This window comes from Rattus rattus, chromosome 1 (genome assembly GCF_011064425.1).
Source record: "Rattus rattus isolate New Zealand chromosome 1, Rrattus_CSIRO_v1, whole genome shotgun sequence".
Lineage (NCBI taxonomy): Eukaryota > Metazoa > Chordata > Mammalia > Rodentia > Muridae > Rattus > Rattus rattus.
This window is the reverse complement of record NC_046154.1, coordinates 2,370,632-2,387,411: the sequence shown is the minus strand read 5'-3', so window position 1 is coordinate 2,387,411 and position 16,780 is coordinate 2,370,632. Positions and strand designations below refer to the sequence as shown.

The following is a 16,780-nucleotide window of genomic DNA, read 5'->3' as shown; positions in this document are numbered from 1 at the left end:
TCAAACAATCTGATTTATGTTCAATGAACCTATTTTTAAAAAATATATACACACAGCTATGTATCATTTCAGATTAAATAAAGGTCCTGTTTGACAGCATTATTTTTTTATACAAAAATCCAATCTTCATTTACACTGCAAGTATTCTGGGCACCTGTTATATTAAGCTTTTCTCATTCTAACATAAATTAAAAGAGTAAGACGTCAAAGCAAACCAGGCCTACGAAATGAGCTGTCACAGCACTGATCCGTCCTGAAACAAAGGTTTCAGTGAGAATGTTACTGAGGGAAAAAGTAGACACCTCAGGCCTGGAGTGTGTGAACTCAATCAACACCAACAGAAACAAACAGTTCCCTTAAACCACTGCTGCCCATGGAGGCCTGAGTGAAGAACACAAACTAGAAGCCAGGCTGAGTTGTTAAAACAGATTTTGCTCTAGTGGAAGTCAAGGAGGAGAGACTTACAGGACCAGTGGTGTTTATAAAATATATTACTCAAACATCTTCAGAACAGACCAGAAATCTACACATTAATAAAAACGCAGGTCCTTTCTGTAAGAAGCTACTAGAAATGTAAAGGAAAACCAAGTAATATCAGATCACTGATTGAAATGCTAATATTGCTAATGATGATGTATATGATATTGCACCTTCTTTTTGGAAATAGCAAGTTGGAGATTTAAATCTCTTTTACAATAGAACTGGAAAAAAAAAAAATCAGGTCATGGAGCGAGAATCTGACACTTTTTTAAGTGACCCATTTAGGATCACCAAGGAAGAGAAGGGAACAGCTGCCTGAAGCAAAGGAAGGCTTTTCTCATTCCATTCATTGGGAGGGAGGGAGGGGATGGAGTATTCAATGCTTAGAATCGATGCACCCTTAGCAATCAGTGTGCAACAGCAAACACAAGGGAAAACCAGTGTACAGTACTAGTGCTGTTTAAATAACACACCAGATTATACATTGCAGCATAATTAAAACTACACACACATTCTTGGTACATGCTGGTATATAGGATCTCACACACACAGTAGCTACCATGCCCCCACACATGTAGTTGCACACACTCGCTCACAGATTCACTGATCACCAGCAGTCGTCCGCTGCACTCACTTCCACTCACAGTTTCTGAAGGCTCTATATAAGGTAGATTGCTATGTCATCTGGAGCTACCACTTTTTATAAAAGCACATGCTAAAAGATCACGTCCACTGTAATCTTGCAGCAACACTCGGAATGATCACACAAAAACCAGGGAATGTTAGTGCACACACAAAATTAAGCTAAAGAAAAGGTCTTTGGAGTTCCAATCACACAGTTAGTATAACAATCCCATAATTGTGAAGACTAATTGTAAGCTTTTATAGTTGATTAAGTCACACAGTGCAAAGAAAGGTCCATTGACCCTTTTGGTAAAGGGAGGGCTGGAAGCCACACAGGTTAAGTTCAGTGGATAGTCCATATATACATGTGATGAGGAACACCCAAACTAAATCTGTGCTCTTAGGCTGGTCACTCTGAATCCCGGTGCACTTCAGAAGCATCAGCTCGGCAAATTGGGCAAGTACGATTTCCCTGAAAGACAAGAGGAAGGAAGCCCAGTGAAGTCAGGTCTCGTACAGTGAAGTACCCAGTTCTGCTCTCATTCTCATATGGCCTCTGTACTCTTCCTTTAAGAACAAATCCTACATCAGGATGGTGGTAAAGTCTGCAATCCTGCTCTTTGGAGGCAGGAGAAAAGAACAAAACAAAGGAGTAACTTTTTAATGACTTTGTTTAAATTCATAAACATGATCTGCTATCACTAGTTTGGAAAAAAAAATCAACTTAAAATCACGATCTTGGCAGGGTTGGGGATTTAGCTCAGTGGTAGAGCGCTTGCCTAGCAACCGCAAGGCCCTGGGTTTGGTCCCCAGCTCCGAAAAAAAAAAAAAAAAAAAAAAAAAGAACCCCAAAAAAAAAAAAAAAAAAAATCACGATCTTGGCTGTTCTTTTTTTTGTTTTCTGGAGGAGGGACAACAGGAGTTGGGCTGGGCATAAAATCCAGGATGTCGTACACACTAATCTAGTCTTTAGGATGGAGCACTGAGCTTCTCCTGTCCCCTCTTCACAGTGCACACCAACTGCTTGGGCTCCAGCCTTCACTGCGCTTACATTTGCAAGGTCTCTCTTGTGTAGATCAGGCTGACCTCAAACTCAAGGAGATCCACCTGCCCTGCTTCCTGAGTGCTGACATTAAACTGTGCTGAAATCAGCAGAGTAAGGTCGTACCACTTGGCTCCCACTTACTCCTTCCCTGACTCCTAACGTGTTTTTTCCCTTTACTTCCACGGGTGGAAAAAACAAAGGCATCACTTACTGTCTTAGCTGCTGCAGCCACCACCCAGCCAACTCTCATTCCCTCGTCATGAGGGCAGGCTCAAGAGAAACCAAGTCCTCTTGGCTGCTTGTCAGTGCTCAGCATGCCTGGCTCCCCTCATCCTATACTGTTCCTTTTTGAGGAACCAGATTTCCTGTCATTTTCTCTACACTGTGGCCAGTGTGTTTGTCAAACACAGCTGCAGTAGCCCCCTCCCCCTGCCTTCCAGATCAAGTATAAACTCCTCCATGCTTCAGAATGACTTCAATAACCAGTCACGTACCGAGCCTCCCAGCCATGTTTTTGTTTTGTTTTTCTATGAAGTCCACTCTTCATTTACAGGCCTTACTAAGTAGTCTAGAATGGCCTTCGGGGCAAGACTCTCCTGGCTCAGCCTCCCTCCAATGTGAGGACCACAGGTATGGACCAGCACACCAGCTCTTCCTTAACTGACGTCCTCATCAGACTATAATGCTATCTAATTACACAGTCTAAAAAAACTCAAAATTAACTAAAGCATTTTGTCATTTTATTTATATTTTATTCACATAATTAAGACTACACAAAGAAATGCTCTAAAGAAATGCTCTAAAGGAGGACAAGAAGCCTCGGCAGTCACTCTGACAGACCTCTGCTGTTCTCATCTTTGGGGTTTTTCTGTATGTACAGAAGGACTGATCAGAATCTAATAAAAAGCTTATTTCCCACAAAAATCTCTGTCAAAAAAAGCCCCAGTAAGGTCCCATCCTAACTCTGATTTAATTTAAAAAAAAAAAAAAAATCTAAGGAGCCCAGGTCTTGGCCCAAGGTTAAAATGAGAGCACACAGATAACAGGGACAAACACTGTGCTTGCTTCCTGCCCTTATCAAACAGCCACCATGCTGATGGCTACAATTATCTTCTTCTTCTTCTTAAAATAAATAAAAACAATGCTGGACACTAAACCCAGAAGTTACCCACGCTGAGCACATGCAGTGCTAAGCACACGCAGTACAATCTCTCTCCAGTCCAGTCTCTCCAGCTCTTCACTGGACTTCTCACAGAGTGCTTCCTCTAAACCCTAGGCTTCCATTCTATCTCCTATCTCCCGCCTCCAAACCATGGACTTACTCAGATGAACTTTAATCAATAAAAATGCAAAACATGGTTATTCTCTTTACACTTGTGATCACTTTACCTTAAGCCATTTATCAACACACTTGGCATGGAACTCGTGGTTACAGGGTAAGACTCTAAGAAGCTGCCTTGACTCAAAATCACACATGCATACTACACACCTGAAAAAGAGCAAAGAGATCATTTTTGGTTTTCTATTTTGTTATGACTATTATGTTTGCAAAGCTATTCTCAGTTATCAAAATATCACTTTAAAAAAATTACCACTATCCTAAAGATGATGCTAAGGATTTACTGAGTGCTCTTTAAACATTATCAAAAATGTCTGGCTTAGGAGTAAAAGAAATGGCTGAGTGATTAACAGTGCTCGTAAGCATGAAGACCCAAGTCTGAAGACCTGGCATCCATGTACAAAGCCAGGCAAGGCTGTGTGTGCTTGTAACCCCAGCATTGGGAGGGAGGGACAGGCAAGTCTGAGGGCTCCTGGTTGGCAGACTGTTTAGAGGCAAAAGCGAACTAGCTTCATGAGGGATCCTGTTCAAGACAATAACATGGAAAACAACTGAGGAAGACACCCAATGTCCTGGGCATGAACAGGCTCATGCACCATTGACATGCAGGCACTACACAGCTACACTCAAGCATGTTACACACTCACCAAAAAGAACAAAAACAAGTGATAAAAAGGGACAATTCTAACTAAAATCCCAGCCAGTCTGAAAAAGCAGAGATTCTAGACCACCGTTAATGTATTACTCTTAGAAGTACTGAAGTAAGGCTGAGCAGGATGATGCACGCCTTTAATCTTACTGCTTGACACAGAGGCAGAAGGATCTCTGAGTTTGAGGCCAGCCTGGTCTAGTGAGTTCCAGGACAGAGCTACATAGTGAGACCCTGTTTTCCCCCCTTCCCCGCCCCCACCTCCCCCAAGGGTACTGGGATAGCAGGATATTCACATGAAAAAGAGCCAATGTAGAAGACCACAAAAATTTTACGCCATATACCAAATTATGGGAGGTGTCTTGATGGATAAAGCCTGCTGCATAAGTTTGTAGGAGTAGAGATAAGACCCCACAGTCTGACTCCCACAAAAAGGCTGGGACTCCTGAGACAGGCTGGCTAGAGAATCAGTGAGCTTCAGTGAGAGTCCCTGACTTTAGAACTGAAGAATGATTGGAAAGACACCTAATATCACCTTCTCATCCCTATGTGCACACACATGCATGTGCACCTACCTGCACAAACACATATGTAAAAGTAATTTATCAAATAAAAAATTTAAATTCTAGATTAAGGGGGGGGGTGGGGGACGGACAGGGGCTGGGGATTTAGCTCAGTGGTAGAGCGCCTGCCTAGCAAGCGAAAGGCTCTGGGTTCGGTCCCCAGCTCCGGGGGGGGGGGGGGAAAAAAAAAAAAAAAAGGGGGAGAGGGAAGAGTAAAGTTCTATTATCTGGGAGGTTTTTTTTTTTTTTGACAAGAAGAAAATCTCAGTCATCAACAGAAAAGCAAACAATAAAAAAGAACTAAAACAAGGTAGGGACATAGCTTGGGGCAGAGTACTTGACTGGCATGTGCTAAGAACCACCTTGGATCCTCAACATCACAAAAGAAAACAAATCTCATAAAAATTTTGAGGGGCTGGGGATTTAGCTCAGTGGTAGAGCGCTTGCCTAGCAGTTGCAAGGCCCTGGGTTCGGTCCTCAGCTCCGAAAAAAAAAAAAAAAAAAAAAATTGATGAACTTTGTTTTTTAAAGGACGCCATCTAGGAACTGCACAGGGACATAGTTCAGAGCACTTCACTAGCGTGTGCCAAGTTATGATTTTGGTTCCTGGACCACAAAACCAAAATCAACAAAGACAACCTATAGAATGGAAGAAGTCTGGGGACAACAGGATGTTTACACATGTGTTCATGTGTGTGCACATGTGCCTGAGGAGGACAGGGGCCCACATTGGGTTCTTCCCCAGTTACCCCCACCTCTCCTGCATCCCCTTCAGTCCTTCCCCCTTATACGGTTCCTGGGAGGACTCAGGCTGCTGGCCTGCAGTGCACCTTTACCTCCGACAGGGCTCTCACTGAGACCTGAGCTCGTTCCTTCCTCAGCAAGGGGACCAGGGGTGTGTAGCTACGCCCCCACCCTAATGAACCGCTCTGGGGGCTTGAACTCAGGTCCTCACCAAGCACTTGACCCCTGGAGCCATCTCTCAGCTAAACCTTCTTTTTTGCTTTTTGAGATTATCATCACAACATTTCTCCCTTCCCTTTTCTTCCTCTAAACCCTTAAATATACCCAGCCCTCTTTGCTATTTCTAATTCATGGCCTCTTTTTCCACTTTTATATATGAAGGCCAAAGAACACAAGAAAAGAAATTTAACATTAGCAGCCACCAAGGAAAAGAAAGTCAAACCTTAGTGGGCTAACACTTTAAACCAGCAGGGAGGCTGCAACAGAGACAGAGAGACAATATATGTGGTAGAAAAATGGAAACTGAAATCTCAGTGCATTGCTCTCAGGAACACTAAACGGAAAAATTGTGATGTAAATTGTGAATTTAATTTAGCAACTCACTTCCAGGTACTTCACTTTCATCCAAGAGAAATGAAAACATAAACCTACAGAAAAGTGTTTCCACAAATGCTCCAAGTAGCATTATTCATAACAGCCGAACAGTGTAAACCACCTACATATCCATCAGGGAGAGAAAGGACAGGCGCTGACTTGACCTGGTCACGAACATGAGTGCCTGAGCAGCACTAGCTGCTATGCCTAGGTCTGGGAAGAGTCATGCTGCACACTTGAAAACTGAGGCATCACAGCAGCACTTCTCAGCCTGTGTGCTACAAGCCCTTTGGAGATCGAACAACTCTTCCCAGGGGTTGCTTATTGGGTATTTACATTATGATTCATAACAAAATTACATAGCAAATTTACAGCAATCAAATAACAATGAAGTAATTTTATGCTGGTGATCACTACAACATAAACTATACGAAAGGGTCAGTGAGCATTAGAAAGTTTGAAATGCGGGGTTGGGGATTTAGCTCAGTGGTAGTAGAGCGATTGCCTAGCAAGCGCAAGGCCCTGGGTTCAGTCCTCAGCTCCGAAAAAAAAAAAAAAAAAAAAAAGAAAGTTTGAGATGTGCTATCTAGAGATAGAGGAATTAAGAGGCTGAGAGGCAAGCAGGAAGGCAGTGTAATGGTGGCCCACGTTTTTAATCTCAGCACTCAGGAGGCAAATGCAAGTGGATTTCTGCTGAGTTCTACAGAACAAGTTCCATTACAGGTGGGCTACACAGAGAAACAGTCTCAGAAAAAGAGAAAGACAGAGGGAGAAGGAGAAGAGGGAGGGAGGAAGAGAGGGACAGGGTGGGGGAGAGAAAATGAACAAGGCTGAAGACCTGGGGGAATGGCTGCAAATAGGTTAAGAGGAAACCATTTTTGAGTGACAAATGGTCTAGACCTGTGGTGATAGCTGCACAACTTTATGAACACCCTAAAAAAACCATTTATGAGATATGAATTTCAGGGCTGGAGAGATGGCTCAGAGGTTAAGAGCACTGTCTGCTCATCTAGAGGTCATGAGTTCAATTCCCAGCAACCACATGGTGGCTCACAACCATCTATAATGAGATCTGGTGCCCTCTTCTGGCCTGCACGTGTACATGCAGGTGCAACGCTGTATACATAATAAATCTAAAAAAAAAAAGAGAGAGAGAGAGAGATAGATATGAATTTCAGCTCATTCTGTATTCATACCACTCACTTGCTATTGTGACTTAGGGAAACTTAAAATAGTCCATATGGGGCTGGAGAGGTGGCTCAAAGATAAGAACACTGGCTGCTCTTCCAGAGTTCAATTCTCAGTAAACCACATGGTGGCTCATAAACCATCTGTAATGAGATCTGGTGCCCTCTTCTGGCCTGCAGGCATATATGTAAGCATAACACTGTAGACACAGAAACGAATATAAAAAGCCAGTCCATATGACTAACAGCTCCCTTACGGGTAAGCGTGGACCTGGATAGGGTGTCTACACTAAGCACTCATCTTTATCCCATTCTCTCAGACACTCAAACTCTTACTTCCTAAAGGTAGCAGGAGTGCCCCAGACATACTTACAAAGTCTGCTCTGACTGGTGGTTGCTAGGGTTGAACCTGTAAGAAGGGAGCTGTTCAATATCCGCTTTAGTCAGTCCCCGAGGTTTCGCCTCTCCCAGTCTCTCTGCCAGGTTTAACAGGGCCTACAGAGGAGGAGGAGACAGATTTTCATCTCTTTACAATTTCTACTGGAGTACTGTCGTAACAGTTTAAGTACTTGTGTAAGTGCACCTGCACACACACACGGTACCATGGGGCACACGCAAAGGTCAGAAGACAATATGTGGGGGGCAGTACTCTTCTTTGCACAAATGAATCCCAGAGATTGAACATGGGCCATCACAGTGGCAAGAGCCTTCTGCTCATCCTCATCTGCTTGAGGAACCCTTAATTATTATTATTATTATTATTTTTTTTTGAGACAAGTGTCACTTTGTAGACTAGGCTGTTGCTTCAGTTTCTCTAATGCTAGGACTTACAACTCTTTACTTAACTAAGCTGTAAGCTTTTTAAGACTTTTCACATATGCTCACAATAGTAAGTCATTAGGACAGGAATCAGGACAGCCACTGAGAAGTGAAAAACAATTACACAAGAATTTCAGGATAATTTTATCAAAGACAAATCCATTTCAATAAACAGTAGAGGTAAATATACAACTTATCAGAATGACTTTGGCTCAACAAAGTAAAGGCACTTGTCATGGGCCTGACACCTCAGCTTAATTAATCTTCAGACCCAAAGAGTAGGAGAGAACCAATTCCCACAAATAGTCCCATGACAAGGCAAGGACACCACATGCACATAGGCATAAGACAGACAGACAGACAGACAGACAGACAGACAGACAGACACACACGCACATGCATGCACACTTTTAAAGACCGTTAGTACAGATATGACCAATTGTATGGACTAACACCTGCAAAACGAGCCTTGAGGGGGTGGAGCACATCTATTACATAATCAATTTATTAAAGATAAGACTTTTCAAATAATAACAACAACAGGGCTACAGAAATAGCTCATCAGTAAAGAGCACTGACCACTCCCCCAGAGGATCTCTGTTCTATTCCTAGCACCCACATGAGGTTCACAACCATGTGACACCCTCTTCTGGCCTGCAAGGGCATCAGACACACACATGGTGCATAAGCACACACATAGGCAAAACATCTATAAACATAAAAAATTAGAAACATAACAATGGCATCATATTGAAATTAATTTAAAGTCAAATATCTAATATATGTTCAAATACTGATTATTTTTAAAACAAGTATTTTATTTAAATAGAGATACAAGTTACCATATGTAAAACCTCTTAAAATTTTATTTTACTTTATGTACCCATAACACGTGTATGCATGGGTGTCAGTGGAGGTTAGAAGAAAGATGCTGGATCCCTTGAGATGGAATTACCGATGCTTATGAGTCCCTGATGTGGGTGCTGGGATCTTTACTCTGGTCTTTTGATAGAGCTTTAAGTTCTTTTAATAGTTGTAGCATCTCTCCAGTCACCCAAGTTTCTTTATCCTTTATATTTGTTGAAAAAAACCAGGTGGAAGACCTGTAGAACTTCCCGGTAGGTGGCTGTGAATGTACCTCGCTTGATGGAGTGCATACACAAGGCCCTGGGTTCCCCCTGGGACAACATCGAACCAGATGTGGTGGAACTGTTAGTTATTAACAGTACTTCAAAGATGGAGGCAGGAGTAATCAGACGGTCAAAGCTACATCACAAGTTAAGGGTCAGCTTGAGGAACCTTCTTAAAATTAAAACAAAGCCCACAGGCACTCCAATGGGACTGACTCTAGTGACTCCCATTCTGACTGACGGGTGCAGCACACTCTTGTACAAGGAGAGATCTGACTGCTGTCAGGCTCCTTGTGTCCTACTGTTCAGTCACCAGACACAAAGGAACCTGCTGTGCCACTAATTCATCAAGGCTGGGAGAACGATACTAATGTCATCATTATTAAAGATATATTCTTATAAGGAGCAATTTACCCACACCAAATTGTAAAAAAGACGAGTAAGTTGGATTTTTTAAAGTGTATACCAAGTGTTTACAAAGTGTAAAACACGATGTATACTTTAGTATGTTACAATTGTTATGTCTCGGGGTTGGGATTTAGCTCAGAGGTAGAGCGCTGGCCTAGCGGCGCAAGGCCCTGGGTTCGGTCCCCAGCTCCGAAAAAAAAAAAAAAAAAAAAGACTCACAATTGTTATGTCTCATTCTTCCATAATTTTTAATGGTTCATTATTTGTGTCTTGCTATCCATCAAGCTGACCTGCGTCAATCCCCATGTAACACCTCCAATCTCCATTTTCTCCCTTTTTGAAGACAAGGTCTTACTATACAGCCCAAGCTGGCTTCAAATGTGCTATCCTCTGCTTCCAGTTCTTAAATGTTGGCACCATAGGCACGTGTTGCTACACAGGTCACGGAACACATGCTATTTTCCACAGTGTGCTAACACGTTCCTCCCTCAACCTTATGAAAAAAATAAAATAAAAATGCCAAATAATTTTAAGAATTATTTGGGGCTGGAGCGATGGCTCAGAGGTTAAGAGCACTAACTGCTTTCCCAGAGGTCCTGAGTTCAATTCCCAGCAACCACATGGTGGCTCACAATCATCTATAATGGGACCGATGCCCTCTTCTGGTGTGTCTGAAGACAGCAGCAGTGTTCTCGCATATATACAATAAATAAATAATTCTTTAAAAAAAAAAAAAAAGAATTATTTGTATCTTAAAATGCAAAGTTAATCTCATAAATATTTATGTGAAAGTACAGGACAATACATATAACACTCCCCAAATTAATAAATAGTTCATCTACTAACTTCGTAATTTTCAACTTCTCCATCTTCCACATCCAATTCAAAGCTGAAGGTTGGGCCGACTGTAGGTGGCACTGGAAGCATTGATCTACAATGAAAACCACCAAGGAGGCATTAGTGTGGATGCACAGCAACACGGATGGAGGCAGAAGGACAAGGGCAGATCACATGCATGAAGAATGGTTAGTGCTGGTTGTGGCATTAAAGGCACTGACTTTGCTACACAGACAAATTCAGAGTAAAAACAAGAGCATAACAAGATAAACGTCAAGGCCAGAGGCAGGTCGGCAGGTGAAGGAGATCTGTCAAGCCTAATAGTCTAAACTTGACCCCTAGAGCCCACATGATGAAAGCAGAGACCCCAGTTCTCACAAGCTGTCTATTCCATAAGTGGACCAAGGTATGTCCATGCACACAGGCCATTGCATGCACACAGACATGCTCTTAGTACTCATCTTTCATCTCAAACAAGGACGGTAGTAAAAAAGTTTGTAGAGAAAGCACCCATGTTTGAAAGTGATTAAGTCTAATTGAGTGGCAGACAAAGTGATGACTCAGAGAAAGATTTGATTGACTAGGATATGCTCAATTCTCAGGAGAACAGAGAGGAAAGGGAAGCTATCTGAGGAGCAGTGCAGAGAAAGGTAGAGCAGTTTACTAGGACAGCTGTCCAGAGACAGGTTGTAGAGAGAGAACAAGCTGGACAGGTGAAGACAGAGCAAGCCAGAGTGAGAAGGAGCCAGAAGGTCAGAACAGTTTGCCAAAGTTAGTGTGAGAGCATGAGGCCAAGCAGAGCAATTCAGAGGCTGAGAGAGAAGCCAGACTGAGTCAGTCAGCTGGGAGGGGAGTCTGAGCCACAACAGCTGAGGTAACCAGCCAGCCAGAGCTCAGAAAGAACTACAAAGGGTGAGTTTCTTCAGCAGTAAGTCTCAGAGGCTGAGATCATTCTAGGCCTAGATTAGACTGTATAAAGGCTAGAAGCTTCAAGACTAAGCCTAGGTTAATAGACGTAGGCAGTAAGCCTCCAAAGTGCAATATTCTCTATGGGAGAATAAAAGTTACTTTATAGTTTTTACTACAAAATGAACGCTAATTTTAAAGTTTACATGGAGATACAGAAGATTAAACAGAAGCATTTTTGAGCTCTAAGTTGGGTATATTACCTTATTTTAAGACAAATAGGAAAGGGAGGTATGTGGTAAGGGGAAAAAAGGGGTACAAAAATTATCAGAAAAATAACTTGTATGGTTTAAAGATTACATTTCATACCTATCTTTGAAAGTTAATTATAGACTCGTTAATTATAGACTAAGTCCCAACAACAGTAATATGTTCCATCCTGGGACAGAGGCAGTAAGCAGAGGCACCTGCTCTATGGTCTTTCTCTTTAACCCCTCTTTTCTACGAGATAGGGTCTTGCTGTGTGGCCACACCTGGTTTGGTACTTTTTTCTGTGAAGCAGGCTGGCCTTGAATTCAGAGATGATTTTTGTGCCCTAGCTCTTGATTACAGTATGCCACCACACCCAGCTCCCCACTCCGCTCTACTAGCCACTCTACTATCATCGCCCGAGCTGGAGGACACAAGGGTGACAGACCACCCTGGATTTGGCCTACTTTTACACTCCATTATGTAAGAAATAAAAAACTACCATGTCTAACCCCCGATGTTTATTACAGATAAACTTAAATCCTGACAGGACTAGTTAGTTCTAAGTTGTAAAAATGACTTCTTGTCTTTACCAAGAAAAAGACCATCAAAAGTAATTCTAGGGCCTAAGAGACGGCTCAGTAAGGTTGCCCCCTGCAAGCCTAACAATCTGCGTCTGATCCCTGTAATTCATATAGTAAAGAGAACAGACATCCCAAGGTGTCCTCTGACCTTCCCATACAAGTTATGGCATGCATGTGCTCCCCCACCCCACACATTCCACTAAGTGTAAAAAGAAAATGTTGTTTATGACTCTAGGAGCTGAAAAGATGGCTCAGCGGTTAAGAGCACTTGCTGTTTGTGCAAAGGACCCAGGTTCCCACCATCATGACCATCTGTAACTCTAGTTCCAGAGATCCAATGCCCTCTTCTGGCCTCTGTAGGCACTGTATGCACATAATATACACACATATATACTTTCAGGTAAAAAACTCACACAGAATAAAACCTAAAAAAAACAAAACAAAAAACCAGATTCAACTGTGTAAGTGGCTAAATTTTTCTATGTGCAATTTGATAATTTGTCTCAGTTTATACCCTCCCACTTTATTCCTTAAATGAAAGGCTCTCAAGTCCTATTTAACATCAAGCGAAAGTGGTATCTTAACACAGTAATACTAACTCACAGACCACAGAAGGCATTCATAAAGAAGTCAGTAACTTACAACACATATGGCAGTAAGCTGGGATGGTAGGGAGGAGGGGGCACTGGCTGCTGGGATCGGTATCTGCTACGTCCTGTGAGTCTCCGAGGCATAAATGGTGGATAAGGCTGTAGGAGGGAAAGGTTGAAAATGATCTTTTTGTGTTCATAATCAGTGTCAAATAACCTACTTTGTTTTAAACTTAAAAAAAAAAATTATTGTGTGTATCACGTGTATAGGTAGGTGCATGTTACAGCATGCATGTAGGATTAGAGGACAGGCTATGAAGTTGGTTCTCTCCTCCTAGCATCTTGTGAGCTCTGGTATGGAACTCAAGTTGTTGGGCTTACATGACAAGCACCCTTACCCTCTGAGTCACCCTTGCTGGCCCAAACCCAGCGCTGGCTGTCCTGGAACTCACTCTGTAGACCAGGCTGGTCTCTGACTCAGAGATCCACCTACCTCTACCTGCCTCTGCTTCTGCCTCCCAAGTGCTAGAATAAAATCCAACTTGATCCCCCCCCCCAAAGATGTATTTACTGTATATGAGTAGTACACTGTCACTCTCTTTTTTTTTTTTTTTTTTTTTTGTTCTTTTTTTTCGGAGCTGGGGACCAACCCAGGGCCTTGCGCTTCCTAGGCAAGCGCTCTACCACTGAGCTAAATCCCCAACCCCACTGTCACTCTCTTTAGACACACACCAAAAGAGGGCATCAGATCCCATTTACAGATGGTTACAATATCGTTGCTGGGAACTGAACTCAAGACCTTTGGAAGAGCAGTGCTTTTAACTGTTGAGCCATCTCTCCAGCCCAGCCAGGACCTTGCTTTGTAGACCAACCTGGCCATCATAACTTACAGCAATCCTTCATGCTTCTACCTCCTCAGTGCTGGGGTTAAAGGCCTATGCTACCATGCTCAGCTAACACCTGGTTTTTAAAAATCTTACTGTTCAAGTGGCATTAACTAGTTCTTAAATGTTGATACAACAACCAGGATAAAACACACATGCAAGTGATTTTAAGAATACATGAGGGGCTGGAGAGATGGCTCAGCGGTTAAGAGCACCCGACTACTCTTCCAGAGGTCATGAGTTCAATTCCCAGCAACCACATGGTGGCTCACAACCATCTGTAAAGAGATCTGGTGCCCTCTTCTGGTGTATCTGAAGACAGCTACAGTGTACTTATATATAATAAATGAATAAATCTTAAAAAAAAAAAAATACATGAATTCTGAACATTTCCAGAGTTATACCTTAAACAACTCAAAATAAGGTGTCAAACAACTAAATGAGTATTAACAATGCATGAGGACTTACTACTCCAAAGGACACCTCCTGATGCAAAGGGTCATGTGTCAGGAACTGCAAAGGAGCTGACGGAGGTAATGTTGGGGGGTGGGCCGAAGGGGGATAAGTGAAACTGCCTACTTGAAGATGTTCTCCTAAGAGCTCCACTTCATTTTCTATCCTCTGCAGAGGCTGTGGAGGGGAAGAAGAAATCAGCATACTTCCAATGCTTTAAAAAAATTGTTTTTCTTAAATGATAAACAGTATTTTCAAGGCCATTGTTGATACATCAAACTTTTTAGTTTAATTATAGTTTGTCTTCTTTACACATAAGCATCTGCATCCTCTGGTACAGTATACATTATACATGTCCTTTAATACTCACACTCTCAAGATGGGAGGGAAAAACAATCACAGCAAGCCAATTACATGGAAGTTAAAGTTTGAGTTGTAATATTGTAATACTACCCTGATCGACAGAGAATTTCACTGAGCCTCCCCTGAAGAGCTAGCAATATGGTGCATGTAAGTCAGAAGTAGGAACAATGGGGCATGGTACAGTAGAAGCTTCACTCTAGTACAAAAGTCATGGGCTTTGGTGTCAATTAGTACCTGACTTTAGACATTCTGTATCAGCATTTTTACTTACAAAACTGACATATTTTTAGCTTACTTCAGAAGTGTACTATGGCTGGGCATGCTAGCATATATCTATAATATGCTTATAATTTTAATACTTGGGGTGAAGGCGGGAGGACTGTTTGCGGACAGTTGAGACACACAGGAGACTCCCACTAACGCACTGTGGGCACCAAGTAAGCAATGATTATAGAGCACATTACTTCACAGCATGTAGTGTGATTTCTTAAATTGTGTAATGGGTGGCCTCACTCTAAGTTTCTTTTGTATAACATAATGTCGCATGAACCTGGGTTAAAACTTTGCTAACCAATAAAAAAAAGGAGGAAGAGGAGAAAAGAAATGAGAAAAGGAGGAGGAGGGCTAACTGCAGAGATAACTAAGAGATCGTTGCTCTGCCAGGCAGAATTCAGTTCCCAGCACCCGTATAGGGTGGCTCACAACAGACAGAAACTCCAGCTCCAGGAGGCGCTGACTCCCTCTTCTCATCTCAGTAGACACCTGCGCAGATGGTGCTGATACATGACATTCACGCTCTCCCCCCACTCTCCATCTTTAGAAGATTAAGTACCAACAGTTAAAAGGTTTCCACTTTTCAACTTAGAAATGCATGGATGAGTGTCTGAAATGGCTCAGATGGTGCTTGCTGAGCTGTCCTGGCAACCTGAGTTCAAGTTCTTGAATGCACATAGAAGGTGGAAAACCAACTCCATGAAATTGTGCTCTGACTTCCATATGCCATGTACCTCACCCCTTCCCCCTCCACCTACAGAATGCACACACTAAGAATAGACTTAAAACTCATTAGAATACATACAGCAGCAACAACAACAACAAACCCCTAGTACCAATTAGGGAACTTTTCTTTGTTTCTAACCGCCTAAAAACCTGCAGATATGAGATAATAAAAATTCACTTAATACTAAACAAGGAAAAAATATTTAAAATAAGTTAACTCTAAAGTATGTTTAAACTAACTTATTTAACTATAAGTTCCCTTAATTCTCTCAAGAGCTGTAAGAACACCAATGTTACATGCTTAAATGGAATTTACATTTACTAAAAGAAATGAGCCTAATCCTGACATTCTGGGAAAACCAGAAACATGAAAAGGAGTACCTACCGATCGTGACTGCTGTGTTTGGAAAGGGACAAACTGGCCTGGTGGTGGCAAGTGAGGAGGATGATGGGGAGAAAGATGAGGAGGATGTAGAAGAAACGGATCACTAGAAATGAGGGGTGGGAACGCAGCATATGGTACTGGCAAGTGCTGAACTGAACATGCCTGAAGCATCTGTAAGAAAAAATTCATTAGTTTTAGGTTATATATGCCAGAACATACAATTTTCTTGAAAAAGTCATGAAATCAAATTGCCACCCCTCCCCCAATTCAGACAAAATATCTAACTTATATTAAGTACTAGAATATTTTTGTATCTGTAAGTAAGAATCTGCACTTTAGTCTGTACTTTAGGGAGAGGGAGCACTGTGCAGAAGAGGCTTGTCCTCACTGTCCTCCCACTGTGTCAGTTGGTCAGTTCCACAGAAAGCTTCACTCTGCTCCTGAGAGACCTGCTTGGGTCACTGACTTAGTACATTGATACAGATGTTTATTTTAACCTCACATGTAGACCAGGGAGTTAAACTTATACTTAAGATTTTTCCAAGTGCTTTCCTCTGAGGATGTTACTGAGACTCTCCGGATCTCAACCACCTTCACTGTTAAGTTAGACGATGGGTCAGAATATTACAAACTAAAGCATAAGCTTTAGAGGGAAAATATGTAGTATGAGTCTCACGTTTTCTATAGCAGTGAACAGTAATTTTACCTTCCAGCTCAAGAGACCCCAGTGAAACCTCAGTAAGGGCTAAGGTGGCTATCTGCTGAATGCTACATTACTCAGTCTAATGCAAATCCTTATTAAGGTAAACTGTTTTTATAGGAAGAAATATGGTTTATTTTAATCACTGTAAATAAAATATACTTTAAAGCTAACTTTATCTAGTGATCACTACAATTATGCTGCATAAAACTAATCTTTTAGTTGGAAATGAAGCTACAAAGACAGTT

At 42.0% G+C, this 16,780-nt stretch overlaps 1 protein-coding gene across 9 annotated transcripts in view; it reads right to left on the bottom strand.

Annotated features, from left to right (window-relative positions):
• Nucleotides 1-473: 473 nt before the first annotated feature.
• Rnf38 (ring finger protein 38) overlaps nt 474-16,780 on the bottom strand; it is a 107,507-nt gene continuing 91,200 nt past the window's right edge. For all 9 annotated transcript variants that reach the window (XM_032891483.1, XM_032891493.1, XM_032891510.1 and 6 more), the window contains 7 exons: nt 15,833-16,003; nt 14,101-14,262; nt 12,801-12,907; nt 10,429-10,513; nt 7,599-7,720; nt 3,539-3,638; nt 474-1,576 (listed from right to left, as the gene is read on the bottom strand). In XM_032891483.1, the coding sequence (XP_032747374.1) occupies nt 1,514-1,576; nt 3,539-3,638; nt 7,599-7,720; nt 10,429-10,513; nt 12,801-12,907; nt 14,101-14,262; nt 15,833-16,003 (810 nt within the window). In that variant the 3' untranslated portion in view covers nt 474-1,513. The remainder of the gene's footprint in view (nt 1,577-3,538; nt 3,639-7,598; nt 7,721-10,428; nt 10,514-12,800; nt 12,908-14,100; nt 14,263-15,832; nt 16,004-16,780) is intronic.